At 53.1% G+C, this 19,010-nt stretch overlaps 1 protein-coding gene across 2 annotated transcripts in view; it reads left to right on the top strand.

Annotated features, from left to right (window-relative positions):
- The window catches only part of UBE2QL1 (ubiquitin conjugating enzyme E2 QL1), a 36,150-nt gene extending 22,743 nt beyond the window's left edge, over nt 1–13,407 (top strand). Inside the window, exon 2 of one of the 2 annotated variants that reach the window (XM_081284723.1) lies at nt 12,152–13,407. In XM_081284723.1, coding sequence (XP_081140849.1) covers nt 12,152–12,283 — 132 coding nt within the window. In that variant the 3' untranslated portion in view covers nt 12,284–13,407. The remainder of the gene's footprint in view (nt 1–12,151) is intronic. The other variant, XM_081284724.1, reaches the window with a different exon arrangement.
- The last annotated feature ends 5,603 nt before the right edge of the window (nt 13,408–19,010 follow it).

Below are 19,010 nucleotides of genomic sequence, written 5' to 3'. Positions count from 1 at the left end.
CATAATTACCAGTGGGCCCGCATCTGGGTTGAGGACTAGAATCATAACAGAATTCTAGCTGGGGCATAAGGGCCTTCAGATCAAAGGGTGATGATTCTTCAAGATGTATCATCCTCTGCTGGAGCACCCAGTGGTTGCTGGGGGTGTGGGTGTGTGACGTTCACAATGAATCCCTGCCCACCCAAGTAAGGAGTGACAGAGTCTTGAGATTTCCTTGTAACACATGATAAGAAGCCGTTATCATAACCGCTCCAGGGGGGACCCTGGAGCCCAGCACTGTGAATTCAGGTCCCGGCTCCCATAGGCATCAGCTGCGTGACCTTGTGTGACCTCAGCCTCTGCTTCTGTCTCCTTGTCACGCCTCCTTGGACATGGAAAGTCCTCAGAATGGGGCTGACACCCCTCCACATGTATGGGCCTATGACATACACAGTGCCGGAAGGTTTCCAGGGATGCTTTTAAAAATCAATGATTGGATTCTTTTCTCTACTTGTTATAATTCTTCCTTAACTCAAAAGGCAGAGACTCTGTGGCAGTACGCCTTCGTACAAATTAAAGAATTAAAATCAGAACATCTCCCAAAGTAATGACCTAAAAGTAATAATAGCCATCCCAGTTGCCTATAGGAAATCTCTTTCTAATTTTATTAGGTCAAACAGAATCAGTCCCTTACTTTTCTAAGCGTTTCAACTAGAGTCTAGAAATGTGAATTTAGAATCAGCTTCCTTGCTTGATTACAATCTTGAAACTATTTTATGGTAATAGAACACGACATTTTCCACAAAGGTCCCCAAATTGTTTTGGCAACACTGATCAAGCTAGTTCCTGCTGTGTCTCTGCCCAGTTTCCTTGCAAACATAGAAGATCTAGGCCCAGGTACACCAGAACCAAGATGTGCAGAGCAGCAGCCTGTTTTCAAGGGTGAGGTGGCGTCTCGAAGCCTTGAAATGGTTCCAAGTTTTTCCTATTCACCTGCTCATAGTTCAGTGCAGTGTGGATCTCGTGCGCGCAGAGCTCTGATTTAACCAGAAACGGGTGTGAGCAGAGCCGGAGTGTGGGGAAGGGGTGAAGGGAGTGGCAGCCCCAGAGACGGCCAGGGCAGGAAGAAGGTCTCCCAGTCATGGAAGGAAGGTCCTGGCTGGTGCTGTGGCAGAAACGGAATCTGGCCTGCTGGAGGCTGGACAGCAGGTGTGGAGAGAGCTGGAGGGCCGCTAGGAGCCAAGGACACTCCCAGCCCAGAGGTGGCCCTGCTTTCCCTGCTATGGCTGCTGGTTTCACTGCAAACCCTGGAGAAGTAGGATTTAGGAAATGCACTTGTGCTGTAAAGTGGAGAAGGATTGCCACCTGTCACACCCCCCAAACGGCTCAGAGCACTCCAGGGTTCTGGAAATCGGGAAGGTGAGCGCCGGCCTGGTTTCAGGATGAATACCTGGAGTCTCAGGGGTCCTGGCTCCAGACTCCTCTTCCTGCTGGTGGCGTGGAGCCAACCATGTGCTGAGGGAGTCATTATTTTTACGCTGAGTTGATGCTTCCTTCTGCACCCACAGCCCTGGCACCTCATTAGCACCTCATTAGCAGCCACTGTACAAAACAATCAGAAGGGTGTTCTCAGGGCAAATGCACTGAGCACCAGTCTGGTGTTTAGTGGGGATTGGGTTATTAAAAGTTTTTCAGCATTTAAAGGTTTAATTTTCCCACAGGGTGAAAAACATCCTGCCCTGGACTGAGTTCGGGGTGTGCCCTCACTCAGCTCCCGGGGTTGCTGTGTCCCTGCTGCCTCAGACAGGAGCTGCGAGGGGGCGGCGCTCCTTAGGAACTGTTGATGGACGATGGTCCAGGGGTGCGGGGGCCACATGCAGCGTTCCCCAGCAGACAAAACTCCCAGACTTACGGGGTAACGTTGGTGAAAGTGCTGGAGAGCAGCAGGTGCCTGTGGCAGCACTGGGTCCCCGTTGCTGCACCAGATGCCATCAGCCTGTCCATCAGCACTGCCCACTGCTCAGTAATCCATATCTCCAGCAGGAGAAGGTTGTTGGGAGGCATAGAGGTGCACCATCCGTGTGGGCATTGGAACCATGCCATCACAGGCTCTGCCGCTCGCAAGGGCAGGAGCGGCCCCCTCGGTATCGAGAGGTGGAAGTGTCCCTTCTGCTTAAACCAGCAACCCCAACTCCAGGGACTCACAAATTCCCACCTCCACCTCAGCCATCCTGGGGTGGCCTCCACCTGGATCCTGGGACCGGTGGCCAACAATGATGATGAAGGCCTTGGTCACATGAGGGTTCCCATGTCCTTGGGGGCTAGGCCACTCTAGAGAGACCAGGAGCAGGAGGGTGGACCCTCCAAATGGAGCCACTTACAGTCCTCCCCCCCAGAGGAGGGAAGTGATGGCCACAGTGCTACCTCAGACAGATGAGCACCTGTCCACCTCTCCTTACCCACCTCCCCCTGTCCACCTCCACCTGCCCACCTCCCCCTGTCCACCTCCACCTGCCCACCTCCCCCTGTCCACCTCCACCTGCCCACCTCCCCCTGTCCACCTCCCCCTGTCCACCTCCACCTGCCCACCTCCCCCTGTCCACCTCCACCTGCCCACCTCCCCCTGTCCACCTCCACCTGCCCACCTCCCCCTGTCCACCTCCACCTGCCCACCTCCCCCTGTCCACCTCCACCTGCCCACCTCCCCCTGTCCACCTCCACCTGCCCACCTCCCCCTGTCCACCTCCACCTGCCCACCTCCCCCTGCCCACCTCTCCCTGTCCACCTCCACCTGCCCACCTCCACCTGCCCACCTCTCCCTGTCCACCTCCACCTGCCCACCTCCCCCTGTCCACCTCCACCTGCCCACCTCCCCCTGTCCACCTCCACCTGCCCACCTCTCCCTGCCCACCTTCACCTGCCCACCTCCGCCTGTCTACCTCTACCTGCCTACCACCCCTGTTCACCTGCTCCTTTACACTCCCCCTGTCCACCCAGCCCACAGGGCCTCACAGACCAAGCCTAGCCCTAGCCATGGCCTCCTCTCTGTGTGATGAAGTCGGGCCCACCATCTTGGACCTACAGTGTTTTCCGTCACAGCAGGTTCTCAGCAAGTGGCTTGAGGCTCAGTCCTTCACGCTGAAGTCAGCCCCTGCAGACTTGCTGCTGCTCTGTGGGCTGAGGGGAGACTGACATCCACCCAGTGTCCCCCACCAGGACAGCTATGGGTGGAGTCCCTGCTAACCCTACCCCTCCAAACCCAAGACCCTGGAGCAGCCCCCAGCAGGCTCTTGATGGCATCACAGGCTTTGGAGAAATGGTTGGCTGGAAGCTGGTTTGGCTTTGTTCACAGTAGGAGAGTTAGAAAAGAAGTGTTTGGGGCAGAAAGTGTGTGAGCTGGACTTTAGCTGTGTCCACTGGAGAGGGCAGTGGCTGCCTGGTGCAAGTGTCTGTCAGGGTGAGTAAAACGTTCTTCATGTGAGTGGCGGAGGCTGAAGCTGGGAATGCCCAGTGTTCCAAACGTGGTGTGATGGATCAAAGACCAAGCGGACCTCTGACAGTCTCGTGAGTCTGTGCAAACAGCAGCTATCCTGGGCTATTCTAGGAGGCTTCCTTCACTCCCCACAGCAGGAGTTCCATTGGTACCAGATGTCTGGAGAGAGAAAACCAAACTCAAGTCACCCTGCTCTGTCCCCAGAAGCCCTCCCGTTAGAGCCAGGCAGCCGCTGTTGAGCAAGTCTTGGGAAGAAGTGAAATTTCACATCTTTAAGGCTCTGCTCCTTTTGAAAAAAACAGTAGAGTCGTAAAGTAGGTGAAGTAAATAATCTACACAGAGTCTTGTTGCCGCGTTTTGACAGCAAAACAGACTATTGTGAAAAATAATATGTATTTTATGTAGTTTGTGCCCAATTCATAACATTTTCACTCTTGAATTTCTCCCAAAAACATATCACAAAACCTCCACCGATTCCAGAATCTCATCAGCTTTATTTGTTTAATGCTGCAGAAGTTCTTTTTGCACGTGTCAACTCCTGTGCTGCAATATGCCACGTGAACTTTCTCTGTCATTACAAGTCCCATCACTTGGGAAATGAAGCCGTGAAATGTCACCCCAAGTGCATAGGAAGACCTGCTCCTTGCAGCCGGGAACCGTGTCCAGAGTGAGTGTTCCATGCATATGTCACCCTGGTTGTCTGTGAAAGGCTTGCGTCTCTCTCCATGGGATTTCTCCAGAAGAACCACATTCGGGTTTTCTTGTCAAACTCACGGAGCTCCAGCTAGCAAGTGTAGAGAGCACGGTATGGCTGCCCTCCGTCTGACAGGTTAATTACCCAGTACCCCCCCGTCACGTTACCTGGTGCTTTTTTGGCTCCTTCATTGTGGGGGGTGTTTCCCTTCAAAGAAATTGTCATAACTCTTACCTGCATTAAGGGAACTGAACAATGGGAGTCGTGAAATAAGGAGGTGTCTGATTGCCTGATGATGGACAGCCATGCAATCAACAGCACACGGCAGAGGAGCTCAGGGCTGCAGGTGGAGTGTGTCCCACACATGGGGAAGAGTAGTCCCTGTCGGCCAAGATGCTATCTGTCTGGAACGTGGAGAGGGGGTCACTTTCAGAGCATCTCATCTCCCTGACCACCTTCTGCAGGGCTGTGCTTCCCTGTCTCTTGGACACATGTCCCCCTGGTCGGGAGCAAGGCCTGGCTTCTCCCACAAAGGTTGGCGCACCCTGCTGCCTTTTGACATGCAGCTCCAGGAAAGCACGGAATGGGACCCCGGGTCCCATCCCTAAGTCAAGGTGACATGGATAGTAGGAGGTAGCCCTGGTGTCATGGGCTTGCAGCCACAGGCGGCCACAGTTTAGACGGAGCAGAGTCGCACTCTCTGGAACAGGAGGGCACAGTGAGAAGGGAGCACCAAGAACGAGGCAGGGGCAAAAGCGGGTGAGCGCCGTGGGGGAGGCTCCGTGGGGGAGGCTCCGTGGGGAAGCCTGAGTTTCTTCCCTTTCAAAATCTGATCCAATAGGAAAGAAAAGCCTGGTGCCCAAAGGAAGACCAAGCGTACAGAGAGGGTTGGCCCAGATTCTGAGCCAAGAGGTCAGGCTAGCCAGGAAAATGCCTTGTTCCTTGCAAACAGTCAGAGTGTGGGATTGGGCAGCGCCATCTTGGGTCAGGGTGACACCGGGAGAGTGGGCTTGCAGGCTAATGGCACTAACGTGTGCAGGAGCAAGTGTTCAAGGAAACGCAGAGGTGCCTGTCTGCGTCCTCCCACAAGTCTCCCATGACAGTGGGGTGTGCTCAGGGAACAGTTCTAGAACCCTCCATGGCCAGGTAGCAATGTCTCTGAAGGAGAAAACCCAGGAGGAGGGCAGTTTTGTGCTAAATAGATGTCTTAGCCTTGAAAACGGAACACAGTGTCCTTGGCTGGGCATCTTCCTTTTGCATTCTGTGCCTTGGAAAATGAAAGACACAGGTTGCCATTATCTCAGCATGGGCACCTGAGCGGACAGAGCCTTCCCGGGAGGGTGCTCCTGCCAGGCCCTGAGAATCAGTCCGGGCATGTGGAGGTCCAGGCTCCGTGACGGGGCCCAGAGGCTGGGAGACAAAGGCAGAGCCAATGTCCTGACAGGCTCAAGGTGTACACAAGCTGTGGTAAACCACAGGGTGCACGTGGGAGTCACAAGTTGGAAAGAGGGGACAGAGGGACGGAAGGAATTCCCTGGTGGGGGAGAGTGCTGCGCGCAAGGCAGAAGCCTGGCAGCTGCAGGGTGTGGAGCGTCACTGCCTTGTCACCTTCTCTTCCATCAGCAACCCTTCTCCTGCTTCTGAGGGCTGGCCTGACCCTGGGCTCAGATGGCCTCCAAAGCCAGACACTCCGGCGCTGACCCCGCTCTCAGCCATTGCTGGCAGTGTGACTTCAGCCATCTTATCCATGTCCGTGTCCCCGTTTCCTCGGCTGTCATCTGGGGCTGGTGACGGCCCAGGGTTGCCCGGGTGAGCTGGGTGGGAGGGCTCATCCCATCCTGAGAACCCTGCCTGGCATGCTGCGCACCTCATTGGCCTTCAGTGTCCCCTTGCTGTCACTCCACCCACTGAGGTGCATTCTAAAGAAACCCCCTGGGGTCCAGCCGCTTAAGCAAAATTGTAAGAATTGATGGAAACTCCAAAAACAATTTTTTTAAAATAATCATTTGCTGTCATTTATATTTTTAGAAAAAAAGTTCCTTTTTCTGCTGGCTTCCTCCAAGAAATGCCATCTGTTTCAAAGCAGATTTGACAATTGCTAGAACTTTCTTTCAGGCGTAGGGGGAGACGCTCATGTTTTGTGAGCATCTGGGAACCGTGCCTTCAGTGCTGCCAGGGCTTAAGGACTTGTTGTCATAGTACTGAGGGGAGTGGCTTTACTTTTTTTTTTTTAATGAGCATCATCAAAATTTAGACAAAACTGGTTTGCTGGCCCAAACTTCGATGCTGGTTTTGTCATCCTGAGATTTTACAAATTTAAGAAACAATACATGGGTTGGCTACTAATTAGGAAAATATTTTAGAGATTATAATGTAGAATCTGTGGTTAAGATCTTAATGAAAAGTTCTAGAATGTTCTCCCAAGGGACTTTTCCTCTTTAGAGGAGCAGCTTTGCATCTGGACACTATTTTCTGACTTTGCCCTGAAGATAAGCCATGTCCTGAAACAGCTGGTTCGTGGTTCTACTGGGCCTCAGTTGGACTCTCCTCACCCACCTCTCCCAGGCCCTCAGCCACCTTCTCTGGACCATGTCAATAACCTAACTGGACAAGCCACCAAACCCGTCTGGCCATAACACCTCCCAAATGACTCATCCCCAAAGAAACCTGACCCGAAGCCCTTTCACCCACAGGACAGGTCTAGGGGGCTTCCCTCCTGTCGTGGGTAGAGCTGTGTCCTCCAAAAAGATGCAGGTTGAGATCCAAGACTCTTGGGACCAGAAGTGCCTCCAATTCCAGAAATTTCTGAACGTTGGAATATTTGCATAGATTTTACAGGTTGAATATTTCAAACTCAAAAATCTGAAATTGAAAAACGCCTTGAAATCTGAAACTTTTGGAGGATTGTGTTGGTGGGGGACATGGACGCCTAAATAGTGAAAGAAACCAGAATCGTGCTGGGCGGGGGCTTCCGCCAGGCACCAGCCGAGGAACCCGTGGGGAGGGGTGAGAGCAGGAAGGCTGGCCTTCCCGGAGGTGGCCCCCAGGCCGGTGCGTCCCCCCAGGCTCCACAGACCCAGCCGTGACTCTCTTTTGGTTCTGACGAGGTCTTGTGGGTGACCCAGACTTCGGCCCCAGGACCCAGGTGGGAACCCCAGCTCTGCCATAGCCTGTTGTAAGTCACCTAATGGAAGCTCGGATTCCCAGCAAGCCCTGAGGCTGGGCTTGGAATTCTGCTGCCCTGGGCCGTGTGCAAAGCCGCCCATGGCAACTCACCCGCCGGAATGCGCTCAGCCTGGGTCAGCGACACCCCGCGGAGGCGATGGGCTCTGCGACCTCTGAGAGTTGGACTGTGGACAGAAGCCGTGCTGCTCCAGGCAGCCCATGGGCCCCATCCTCGCGACCCTGCTCCTTTCCTCAGGGTGGGCTGCTGCTGGGCACAGTCCTGATGACAGGCACCAAGCCCCCCAGCCTGAAGGTGGAGGCTGCCGCCCTCCACCTGGCACATGCACCCAGGGCTCCCTCTACTCAGCAAGGCCACTGCTGGGCTCTGGTCCCTGGTCAGTGCACTGCAGACACACTTTCTTCCGTCCTTGCTGTCTGAATGTCACCACTATGTCCACACACATGGGCTTTTATGGACACCCTTAATAGAATCCCAGTGTCTTCCAAAGGGCACCTCCTTGCAGCACCACTGTGCGCTGCCTTCTTCAAGCCCAGGAGCTCCAGGTTGCTCCCCAGGTCCTGTGGGATGGGGAGTCTGCAATGCGCATGGCCCTTGTGTGGAACGGCACCGGGCAGGCTGCTGGGGGCTGAACTACCATGGCACGGCTTCACCACCAGCCGCCGCTCCGCCATCCAGTCTCAGGAACCGCACTGGGGGACCTCAAATCTTTACAAGGAGTCTGGAAGTTTCAACTGTTTCTAGGGAGCCTACCCCTGTGATTCACAGGCAAGTGAAACACAGAAATACCAAGAGGGTATGTTTGCAAGGAAAATAAAAGAAAAATCTAATCAAGTGAGAATATAGGTTTGGATACATGAATATGAACCACTGGAAATGGACATGATTTAAAAGGCTGAGATTAAACATGTAAACACAATATACTGGATTTGCCTGAAGACATTTTGGGGACCAAATATATAGAATCACAATATCCACATTAAAAGACAGAAATCTTTTGCTTTTTCAAGAAGGCAGAATAAAAGTAGATTTAATGAAAAGATGCCACCCTCCATGATAGTTTAAAAAATAAAAAGCCTCATTTATTGTTTTTAACCCTAAGCCTGGCATCAGGCCAAGCATCTTACATATTTTAACATGTTAAATCCTTATAAAACTCCAGTGTTTATAATACTATTAATATACTTAATTTACAGATGAGGAAATTGAGATTCAGAGAGGTTAAGTAAGTTACCTAAGGTCACACAGTTTGAAAGAGATTTGAAGCCAGGTCTGTTGAATTCTGCCACTCCTCCCCCAACTAGCACCCACGCACAGCCTAAACATTCCATTCCCAAACCGACTGGGCATGTGCTCATTGTCCCCAGAGTGTAGCAGGCTATTTGAGCCTGTACTGAAGTTGATTTCAAGGCTCAGCTTAAGTGCCATCAAACAGAAATCTTCCTTGACAGACAGACCCCCAGGACCCTCTTTCTGCCCTCCTCCCTCCTTTCCTCTTTGCCCTAAACTAGAACCCCTCGTACCCTGGGGCTCTGAGTTCTGTGAGGACCAGAACCCTTTCTCTGGAAAGCCCTGCAGTGCCAGCCACCAGCCCCCTTCTGAGGGAGACAGCAGTCACCTGCCAGAGGGCTGAGGACTGAGCTCATGGGCATCTTTGCCCCGCGTGCCAGGGGCTCCCTCCTGTGGGAGCATGTGACACGGTTAAGACAAGTTTACTGTCACGGCTCAGGGGTGCCCTGGCATCTGGCCAGCGAGGCCAGGCACGGGTTCCCCTGCGCCCTGCCCAGGACCACCCACCACCAAGTCTCCCAGCCCAGAGGTCAGCCCTAGCGGCTGCAGTACATCCATCCGCCTGTCCCCGCGTGGCCCCCAAGGCAGCCTGGTTTTGCCTCCCGGCACCCGGCACGGAATGGGTGGACCAGCCCGGGACGGAGACTCCTGGCTGAAGAGAAATGTGTGCGTACTGAATAAAGCGGCTGACCCCAAAAGGGAGAATGAGAGCTCGGGGTAAAGCTGCCCCAATGGTCCCTCGGACAGATGCAGCCGGGAGGCCTCTGCACGGGACAGGACTCTGAGGCTGCGGTGGAACAGTCCCATGCTGAGAGGGCTCCTGAGAGGGCTCCAAGAGCACCCTTCCCACTCTGGGTGGTGGCCAGCCGCTGCAGGGCAGGAATTTCCTGTCAGCATTGAGTACAGCGGGTGGGCGGAGGGCAGGAGCTCCCACAGGGAAGTGTTCCGGGCTGGTCCCTGACCTTAGCTCAGTGAGACCCAAGGTGGGAGAGGAGACTGCAGCGTGCTGGGTCTGCAAGTCCACTCTCCTCCTGGGTACACTTTAACCCCAAAAGACCAAGTTTCAGGAGGCCATGTGTAAAGCAAGAAGGAGAGTCCCCGAACGCCAGCAGCAGCTCGGGGACTGAGGCCAGGTGTCCTCTTGTGCCCTGGGCATGAGGAACATCTCAACAGGAACAGCTCAGCCACCCTACCGAGTGGGGACATGGTGTGCGATGTGGGAATGGCCCCTCCAGAGAGGTCAGATGGATGTCGGTAAAGAGGGGTCTGTGAACTGGGAGTGCAGGGAGCACTTGGAGCTGGGGGTTCCCCAGGGACGGCTTAGAGGAGGGAGGCGTCCAACCCCTGGCCCAGGACAGCCACTGTCTCCCGTGCTGAACTGACCGAGCCCTGGGCTTTCTGTTGATGATTCCCTGAGAAGAAAAGGCGACTGAGCTGGCCTGTTCCTTTGGGGGTTTCTCAGCTGCTTCTTGTAAGAGCTGGGACTTTCACGAAGGACAGGCCAGGTGGACGTTCTGCGAAACGTGATAGGATGCCCCAAGGTCACTCTGCTTTTTAGGGAACACTCCTGCCTCTGGCCACACAGACCAGCTTGTCCAGGTGCCTTCTGCTCACAACCCCCGAGTCACACCACACACTCAGCGTTGGAGAGAAGAAAGAGGCGCTGAAAACACGCGCTTCACCCCAAAACTGCAGCCCTTGCTACCAGCTCTCGTGGGACACGTGAATTGTCACCAGTGTCCCTAGAAAGATGTGCCTTGTGTGTTTAATGAAGCAAGCTGGGGCCCATCTCCGCACGTGGAGGTGACGGTTATGAACATGGTAGCTCCCAGCAGTCCCCTCTGTCACTTACGATGCAGCAGACAGCAAGGGGCAGAGTGAGGAAATCAAAACCAGGAGTCGTACTGCGAGGACAGGGGCCCTTCCAGCAGTCGTAGCCGGTGACTTCCTGTCCTCTCCTCTCCCTGCTCCTTCCTGCGGTGCAGTTGATGTGAACTCAGCCGGCCTTTCCAAAGGTGTCCCTTTCCGATGGCAGATGGACAGAGTGAGAGGGCTGCCCACTTAGGGCAGCACACCTCACCTGGACTTCTGCCCCCAGCCAGGGATCGCGCTGTGTGCCCACTGACGAAAGGAGCCCCAGCCCTAAGTCAGACGTGCACGACGGCCTTCTGTCCCCGGGGCCTCAGGTGTGGGCACCATTTGCCAGAGGATTTGGAGGTTCGCCCAGCTTCTCCCACTGTGGACTGTCAGAGAGCTAAGGTTGGGAGACACTCCTGCCTCCAGCCACAGGGACCGGGCAGTTCGGCCCACAGTGGCTGTCCAGGGCGGCAGGCTGCAGTATGGTGTAGGAGGTGGGGGTGCTGAGGCCTGGTTCCGCACAAGGCACCACAGTGAGCCCAGCTGTGCTGCTGCAAACAGCATTACAACTGGGAACACAGTGGGCCTGTTCAGAGAGCTCTGCCTTTAGTAAAGCTCCATAAACAGCAGGAGGTAGTCAGTAATCATTAGAAGGCACTTGTTAGTTGTTGAAATGCAGCCAGATCTTTCGAGAGATGTTTCTGCCCCATGTGTGAAAGGCTTGCATGAGACACTTGGGAAAGGAGCAGATCCCCAGGAAAGCCTAAGCCTGCTCCAGGCTCAGGGGGAGCCGAGGAACCCATGAGGCCGGGGGGGGGCGGGCAGGGTTCAGGTGATTCTCCATCAAGAGGCTGTTTCAGGAATAACTGAGGCTGGAATACGAGGGGCCCCAGCAGATCCGTCTAGGCACTGCCCTGGCTGCTGGTTGTCTTGTGTGCTCTTGCCTTTGCTGTGCTCTGTGCCCTGGAGGCTCTCCAAGACTCTGTCCCAGCTCCCTCTCTTACAGTCTAGAGCCTTCTTGTGCCACCTTAGGAGGGTCCAGACCCTCACCCGCTGCAGAGCCAGCTTCTCAGTCCTCAGACCAGCACTCACTGGCCACTGCCAGGGAGGTGACCGGTCCCCTGCCCCTCACCTACCTCCCAGCTGTGTAATACACACAGCATGAGTGACAGGAACTCACTGCTTGATTTTAAAAGCCAGAGCTTTCAAATACTTCTGTGAATATGCAAATACACCTGTACATAAGTTGACTACCCCCTCCGCTATCAAAGAGGAATCAGAAGTCAGAATTCACAGCCTTCCGCCCATTCGCCTTAGAGGGGGACTGTTGGGTTCCCAGTGGACGCTCGCCCCACACGACTGGTCCTGCCAGCCATCGTGGGGATGAGGGCAGAGGCCGGCTTCCTGCCTCACGGAGCGAGCACACTCAGGGAGGCCAAGGCTGTGGGCTGTGAAGACAGGTTTGCCAGCCCTGGCTCTGTGTCTGTTTGTGCCAACGCCTTGTCTGCCCGGCCGAGAGGCCCCACCCGTGCTGATGGCCACGAGGTCACCTTGATTCAGAAAGTCCCATGACCCCCCGCGTTTTAGGCAGAGCTGATGGGAGACAGAAGGACAGCTGAAGTTCTAACCTGCTCTCTCCTCTCATCTCACGCAGGGACGGATCTGCAGAAAAGCCGGCAAGTCAAAAAAGTCCTTCAGTCGCAAGGAGGCCGAAGCCACCTTTAAGAGCTTGGTGAAGACTCACGAAAAATACGGCTGGGTCACCCCGCCCGTGTCGGACGGCTGACCGCCCGCCCGTGTCCACTCGCACCGACTCCCTGACCTCTCCTCCCCACGCTGCACACCCTCCACCCTTTTCTACTCCAGCCAGAACTGCACCCTGAATGCCAAGGAGACGTTGAAGTTATTTATGAACAAGTGTATTCACAGAGAGAAGGGGTTAGGTTTCCATGATAAATGAATGATCATCTCTAAGCGCTTTAGAACACATGTCGAGATGGTGACGTTCCCCAGCCCGCCCGTCCCCGCCCTCCCGGCACCTGGCCCTTAGCTTCTTCCCATGCCAGCAGCTCCAGCGAGCAGGCGGGAGCCTCGGTGCTCGCCAGCTCCAGCCCCATGTAAACGGCGCATTCCTGTTTCCTAGGAGCACCTCGCACTGCGGCCGGCCGGCCCCTGTTTGCTGTGCCCTGTGTCTGTGTCTCTCTTCCTGGCAGGTCAACACAACCTGAAGACATGTCTTTCTTTCTGTGGCCTCTGGTCTGCTGTCACATCATTTAGACCTCTTCCATGCTCTGACCTTCGGCTCATGAAAACAATTTAACATTGCCAGGTTCTAGTGATTAAAACCGCCCACTTGGTTACTTGTGCTCTCTATGCTGATTGTGTGGTGTGCTGCTGTTCCAGATAAACCAGTGCCATTCCATGAGAGACAGGGATGCTGCAAACGCACGCCAGGTGCACCCCCTGGGGCTCAGAGCAGTGACAGAGACAGCCGTGTTGGCAGAGACGAGGAGACACTCCCCCCGTGGCAGCAGCGGGTTCGTGCTCCTGCCACCAGAGCAAAGACTGTCTCCCACTCATGCAATCATCTGACTCGGTGGACTGCGTGCTAGTGACGGGGAGACCACGGGATCGCACCTGACTTGCATGGCCGGGTCTGTTTCCTCCCCAAGTAGTCACATGTGTGTCCCCCACGGTTGAGACGCGGGCACCTCGTGTGGTGTAAACCTCCTGTTATTTAATCTCCCGCCGTTCCATTTTTCTCTTCTGTTAAGTTACTTAGAACTTTCTAAGAAACTCCATGAAATGAGGAAATACTGTTTATAATAACTTGTGGAAAGAGGTAAAAAATGTTCATTCCAAGTGGAAAATCTGATTGGACACATTTTAAATAAAATCATGCATACCTGACACACTGACTCAAGAATCCAATCATTGTGAGCTAGGCTTCCATTTAAAATATTTCATCTGCTTTGTAAAATGTGAATATTCCAAAGACTGCAAACACCAAAACTTGTACTTCAGGAGCCACAGCTCACAGCCAGGAAATGCAGTCTTAGGAACCCACAGTCTTTGCAAAAATCTAACAGGTGGAAACAGTCCCAAGGGGCAGCCAGGGAGATGAGGAGAATCTAAACTGAAAGCACCAGGGACGTCTGGGTCAAACCCAAACCTCCCGCGGGGAAGGAAGAACCCACTTCTGGATGGTTGCGAACGACTCTTCAGGCAGTTTTGACTCTCGGGTCGCTGTTCTCTTTGTTCAAGGGTTTTGGAGACCAGAGAGGCTTCGCCTCAAACAGCAAGGTCTGCTCCTCGCAGAGTGACTGGGGATCAACCAAATCTGTCCTTTATTGTTGTTCTTATTTCCTTACCCTTCCTTATTTGCCCCGAATACACAAATGCAGCTGCCAGGCTACAGTGACCCACTTGAGAAGGCCTGACATCAAGCTCAGGTTCCCCGAGAGCAGCTGTGGTCAGGAAACTCGATGACAGTGCCTTGCAGCCTGACCTCTCTGATCCCCAACGTGGAATTCTCCAAGCTGGAACCAGTGAGGGGCTGATGGTCTTCGGCCCCTGGGACTGCTGGTAGGGATGGAATTACTCCATGGGCATTGAAGACCTAGGGCAGAGACCTCTTCTCAGCTCAGGAAAGCACTTGAGTTTAGCAATTTCCAGGTAATGTGAAATTGAAAGCAACTTCCTTCTTTTTTTTTTGGAAAAAATATTTATCCAAGGCTGGATCGATTTATTTTTTATCAGCTGATTGGAAAATGTGTCCACCATTGTGTCCAGGTAAGCAGGACAGAAAGGTGTTGCCAGGGGACATGCCACCACCCCCGTGGGCTCCTTTACTGCCCACAGTGAGGCAGGGAGACGTGCAGCTCAATCTCAGCCATTCAGTGCACCTGGAATTTGGGTTATTTTGCTCAGCCTTTCCATTATGTTTGCTGGAAACCTACAGAAGAAATCAATTCTTCAGTGAAAGAAAAGCAATTTTTCATTTAAATAGAAAGAATTCCAAAATTTCAAAGCAGTGACAATGTAAAACATGCCTATTGCTGTGAGTCCCTATCTGGCATCCTGCATCATGGCAGGACACTAGGGGACCCTGTGTCCACTGCACTCTGGTCCTATCATCTCTTGGCTATTCACACCTTGGCCAGGAGCCTCACTCTTCCCCTCTGCAGGAGATGCCCACCTGTGGACCCAGTGGGAGAGGAGACTTATGCCCTGTGTCCTGGGGTTATGTTCCCACAAAGCCAAAAAATGGGTCCCTCTTCACACAGACGGCAAGGTGATCACTGGAAGGAGACGTTCGCATCTCACATTCTCCATTAATCAGCTGGAACGCAAATCAAGCCAGAGGCTGCAGATCCAAAGGAAGAGAAAAATACCAACTCTGATGCTTCCCCAGCTCCCAAACCTCTGCCCCTCCCATAGCCTTCCCCCGGGGCCAGGCCATGACAGTGACCGCCTGGTTCCTGGGCGTGTTCTCCAAGGCCTTCCAAGGCCGAGGGGAGGCTCTGAAGAACTTGTCAGCGGGCCTGTTACCCATCCCTCACATGACCCAGTGCTGCATGAGGGACACAGTCTCCCTCATCCATTACTCACATACACCAGGCTTCAGGCCTCAGTTTCAGCTCCCAAGTTCATCCCATCTATCAAAATTCAACTTTATTTTTTGAGAGATCAACCTACAGACCAGGGGAAAACCCCTGGGATTGAGAGGCTGAAGCCCAAGTCGGCCCCGAGGTTCTGGCGGGTCACATCACCCACCTGCACCTGGCTTCCTCCGCTGTAAACTCCACTAGACCCACTCAAATGACGGGGGCGAAGTGCTCGTGAAACCAAAGACTGCTATATGAATTGAACACCATATTTTCACGGTACCGGGAGATTTATATCACCATAACAGGCTTTAATTAGAACACACTTGGAGACCTGCTCAGAATGAATAATTACAGAGGTTAAAATGCAATTGTCATGTAATTATGTTCTTGCTTTTCATCCCCAGACCTCTACATTCTCACTCAGCCACTGGCTCTCCACCCAGTCCGCTTCCCTCCTAGAGATGGGCCATCAGAGGAGTTAAGGCACATCTCAGGACACACAGGAAAAGGCAGCCAGGGAGACACGTGCACAGCTGCCCTGCAGAAACCGCAGGCCGAGACTTCCTGACTCCTCAGCAGGAAGATGTGGTGGAGGAGTCGGGGGTGAGCCACAGCTGGGCAAAGGGAAGGAGAGGGCGGCTGCAGAAATGGGACAGGCTGGGGTTTCCCCAGAGAGCCCTGAAGGGCGGAGATGGCGGTCACTGGCTCTCTGTGCAGGGCCTGCCTGTCATCAATTTATCAAGACCCCTGAACAGCAGGTTTGAATGGAACTTTCTTTCTGGGGAAAGAAGACCGTGTCTTGACCACAGGGAAGGTAGAGGCACTGCATCTGGGAGACCCCTTGGCCAAACTTCATGCACTCTATAGTGAAGGGAACAATCCGAGAGAGGAGCGAGTGGCAAGGTCACCAACTTGCTGTGGCCGATCCTTCATGATGCACCTCCTGAGGTCATTAGGCCATTCCTGTGGCCCACACTCCAGCACACACCTTCCTCCCACCTTCGGGTCAGCGCAGCCACAGGCATTCCAGACTGTCTGGGGAACACTGAGGTGATCCATTCTGTACCGAAAGCCAGTAGGTGCACAGGCAGGGACCTGACTGCAACAGCCCTGGGAGCTGCAGGGGGGTGCTCTGAGCTCAGCCTGCATGACCCCCGCCAAGTCAAAGACATTAAAATGGTCCATGGCTCTGCTTCTCAGTTGTTGGCCTTATTTTTCCAGTTTTTGCAGCCTCCAGTTCACACGTGTTGGCGTCTCTCATCCCCAGGGCCCATCTGGCCTGGAGAACATGGCCAGTGAACTGGAAAGGCCAAACAACAGTGGGTGTTGACATTTGGGAAGGCAATAAGTGATCTTAGCTTGGTTCCAGAAGAAACAGGAGCAAACTGTGCTGGCCAGATAATCGTCATCAAAACAGAGCACTTGAAGAGAGCGTAGGTGCAAATAGAAGCAGGATTCTATCTCGAGGTTGTAGCGGAGCTAGACAAGCAGCAAGGGCTGGAAGGCTCTGGGGCAAGGCCATCCTGCTGGGCCCGGGGGCCGTATGGAGATTGGTGTGGTTTCCCGCTGCCGACTCAACCTGTTTCTCTCGCAGAGTTGAACTATGCCACTTGCCGACACACAGGCATTCTGTACCTGGAGATCTTGGACCATCACTGGTCATGACATTAATGGAGCTGAGATAGAAACTGCCATAAGCCGATGGGCTGGGTCTCCCTCCCGCCTGCCTTCTCCATGAATGTGATTCTATGTCATGAATGTTGTTGACACCTTGTCAGTGGTAGGATGCTAACTGAATATCATGTCCACTTTCAGGCCATCGGCGCAATTCACAGTGAGACTGCCAAGGGTCCTCTTTCTAGAGTTATCCTATCCTGTAATCCTCAGAAGGAGAGAAATCAAAATGCATGTGCCATAAAATAAAATAAAATGTTTAGCATCGATCTTAGTCTGGTTCCAGAAGAATGGTGAGTGCATGAGTCAAACCATCTAGAGGCACTGCCCCAATTGGAAAAACGATTTGGAAAGCAAGCCTTGAAACCCAATAAATGTCTTTCTGTGGAACGCTTGTCGTGTGCTCGCGTGGTCTCTGCCGGGGGCTGTCAGGGCTCCTCTGGGTCTCTGTAGTCCGTGGTGGGTGGCTTTCCGCCAGGTGGGGCCCTCTGATGGTTCCTGCTTTGATTGACTTATGGTTTGCCAAGTGAAAACTTTGAAGTTTGTCGCCAGGATCCTCCATAAAAATCAATGAAACGCAACTGAACCGTGTGATGAGGTCTCTTCTGCTGCCACCTGCACTGTAAAGGTTTGTAAAAGTGTTTGCCAGAGATTCCCAGTAAAGTTCCTCAACATAATTGAAATACTGTGCTTAGCCCAAAACTCTAGCCTAAAATACTCCCGAATTACAGATACTTCTTGGGAAAATGTACGGAGGAGCAATTCCAGGAAGTAACGATTTTCAAAACTCTTCAGCATAATTTATGTAAAAGGCACTTGAGCTCATTTACCACACTGGTGTGCAAGCTGGGTTCAGTTTTATCTTAAACTGCTTAGTGGAGGAGTTACCTGGTCAACACTCAGGACAATCTCCGGATCGAGAGCACACTTCAGTATTTCGGTATTGAACGGGCATCAGTCCTGGAATCTAATGGCCTTAATTCACTCTCCTCCTCTTGGCGGAGAAGGGTAAGGGGCTTAGTCCACACACCCCATTTCTGCTTCCCAGACTTACATTTTAAAGTGTTTCAAAGCTCCTGCTTCCCACTACAATCACTGGGGCTGAGGGCCAGGCAGGGTTGCAGTGTTTGAATGTTAAGCGGACACAGACATTCAGTCCATCAAAGACCACAACATCAGAAAGTAGTTACTCTCAGGGTCACGACAATAAGCAATCCCCCTGTGCAACTGGGCCTCAGTGGACGACCTTGGAAGGGGTCAGGAGATAGACTGAGTGCGGGCAGGTGACGGCTGGAGTGATGATAGGTCTCCTTTCAGGCTGCTCCCTTCACCCCAGGGGAATTGCACCCTTTCCTTTGGCCAAAGCATGGGAGTTGCGCCAGCAGCAGGGCCTCCCCTCTGAGCTCCAGGGGTGAAGGAGGCAGGGTGTGCTCGCTCACACTCTCCCGGAGCCTTAGAACGGACAGGTCGTGGCCTGGTCACTGTGTCGTAAGGCCAAAAGTGGAAAACTCAAGAGGATGGACCCTGGACACTGACTCTGACCCTGCAGGCGTGTCCGAGGGAGCAGGACAGCTGCAGGTCCAACGGGAGGCACAGCTTGCTCCGGGCTCTGCCTCACCTGCCCTGAGGCGTGTGTCTTAAAGAGCCCTGTTTCCTCACCAGAACACATACCAGGTGTCCCTGGAAGCAAGCTAGTTTTACGGAAGCTGGGGCAAATGACGGCCATGTTAAGGTAGGTGTACACACACACTGTTTGCCAAATGGAATTCAGATAAGTTGTGTTTGCTCAGCTTTCCAGTGGAGGAATTGTGTGCAGCCGGGTCAGGGTCAGGATGTGGCAAGTCTGAAAGTCCAACTTTTTAACCTATCTCAGAGCACTTTTATAAGAATTTATTGTCTAATAAATAATATCAAAGGTGAAATCCAGTGACAGGATTCTAAGCAGCTTAAATGAGCTTCCCTCCAGGAAATCTTTTTGCTTCTCTGCCTACACTTGCTAAGTCTTTAATTGCTCCAAGGCCTTTGGAGCCATCTTCTGTTTTCATCTCTGTGGGCAACACTGCAAGATGGATTTAGCAGACCGCAGCTTGCAGCCTATAGACGGGAAGTGAACATTAGATTCAATGGATTTTTCTAATCTGATTTTACTTAAACATGGTCAATTACTTTTCCTTGTCACTAAAACATTACATTAAGTTGATCCTAAAACAACATCTAAATCTCTAATTT

Source organism: Spermophilus citellus (assembly GCF_964194105.1).
Source record: "Spermophilus citellus genome assembly, chromosome: 1".
NCBI classification, from domain to species: Eukaryota; Metazoa; Chordata; class Mammalia; order Rodentia; family Sciuridae; genus Spermophilus; species Spermophilus citellus.
Note: the sequence above shows the minus strand (reverse complement) of the source record. Positions and strands in the feature narration are given on the sequence as shown.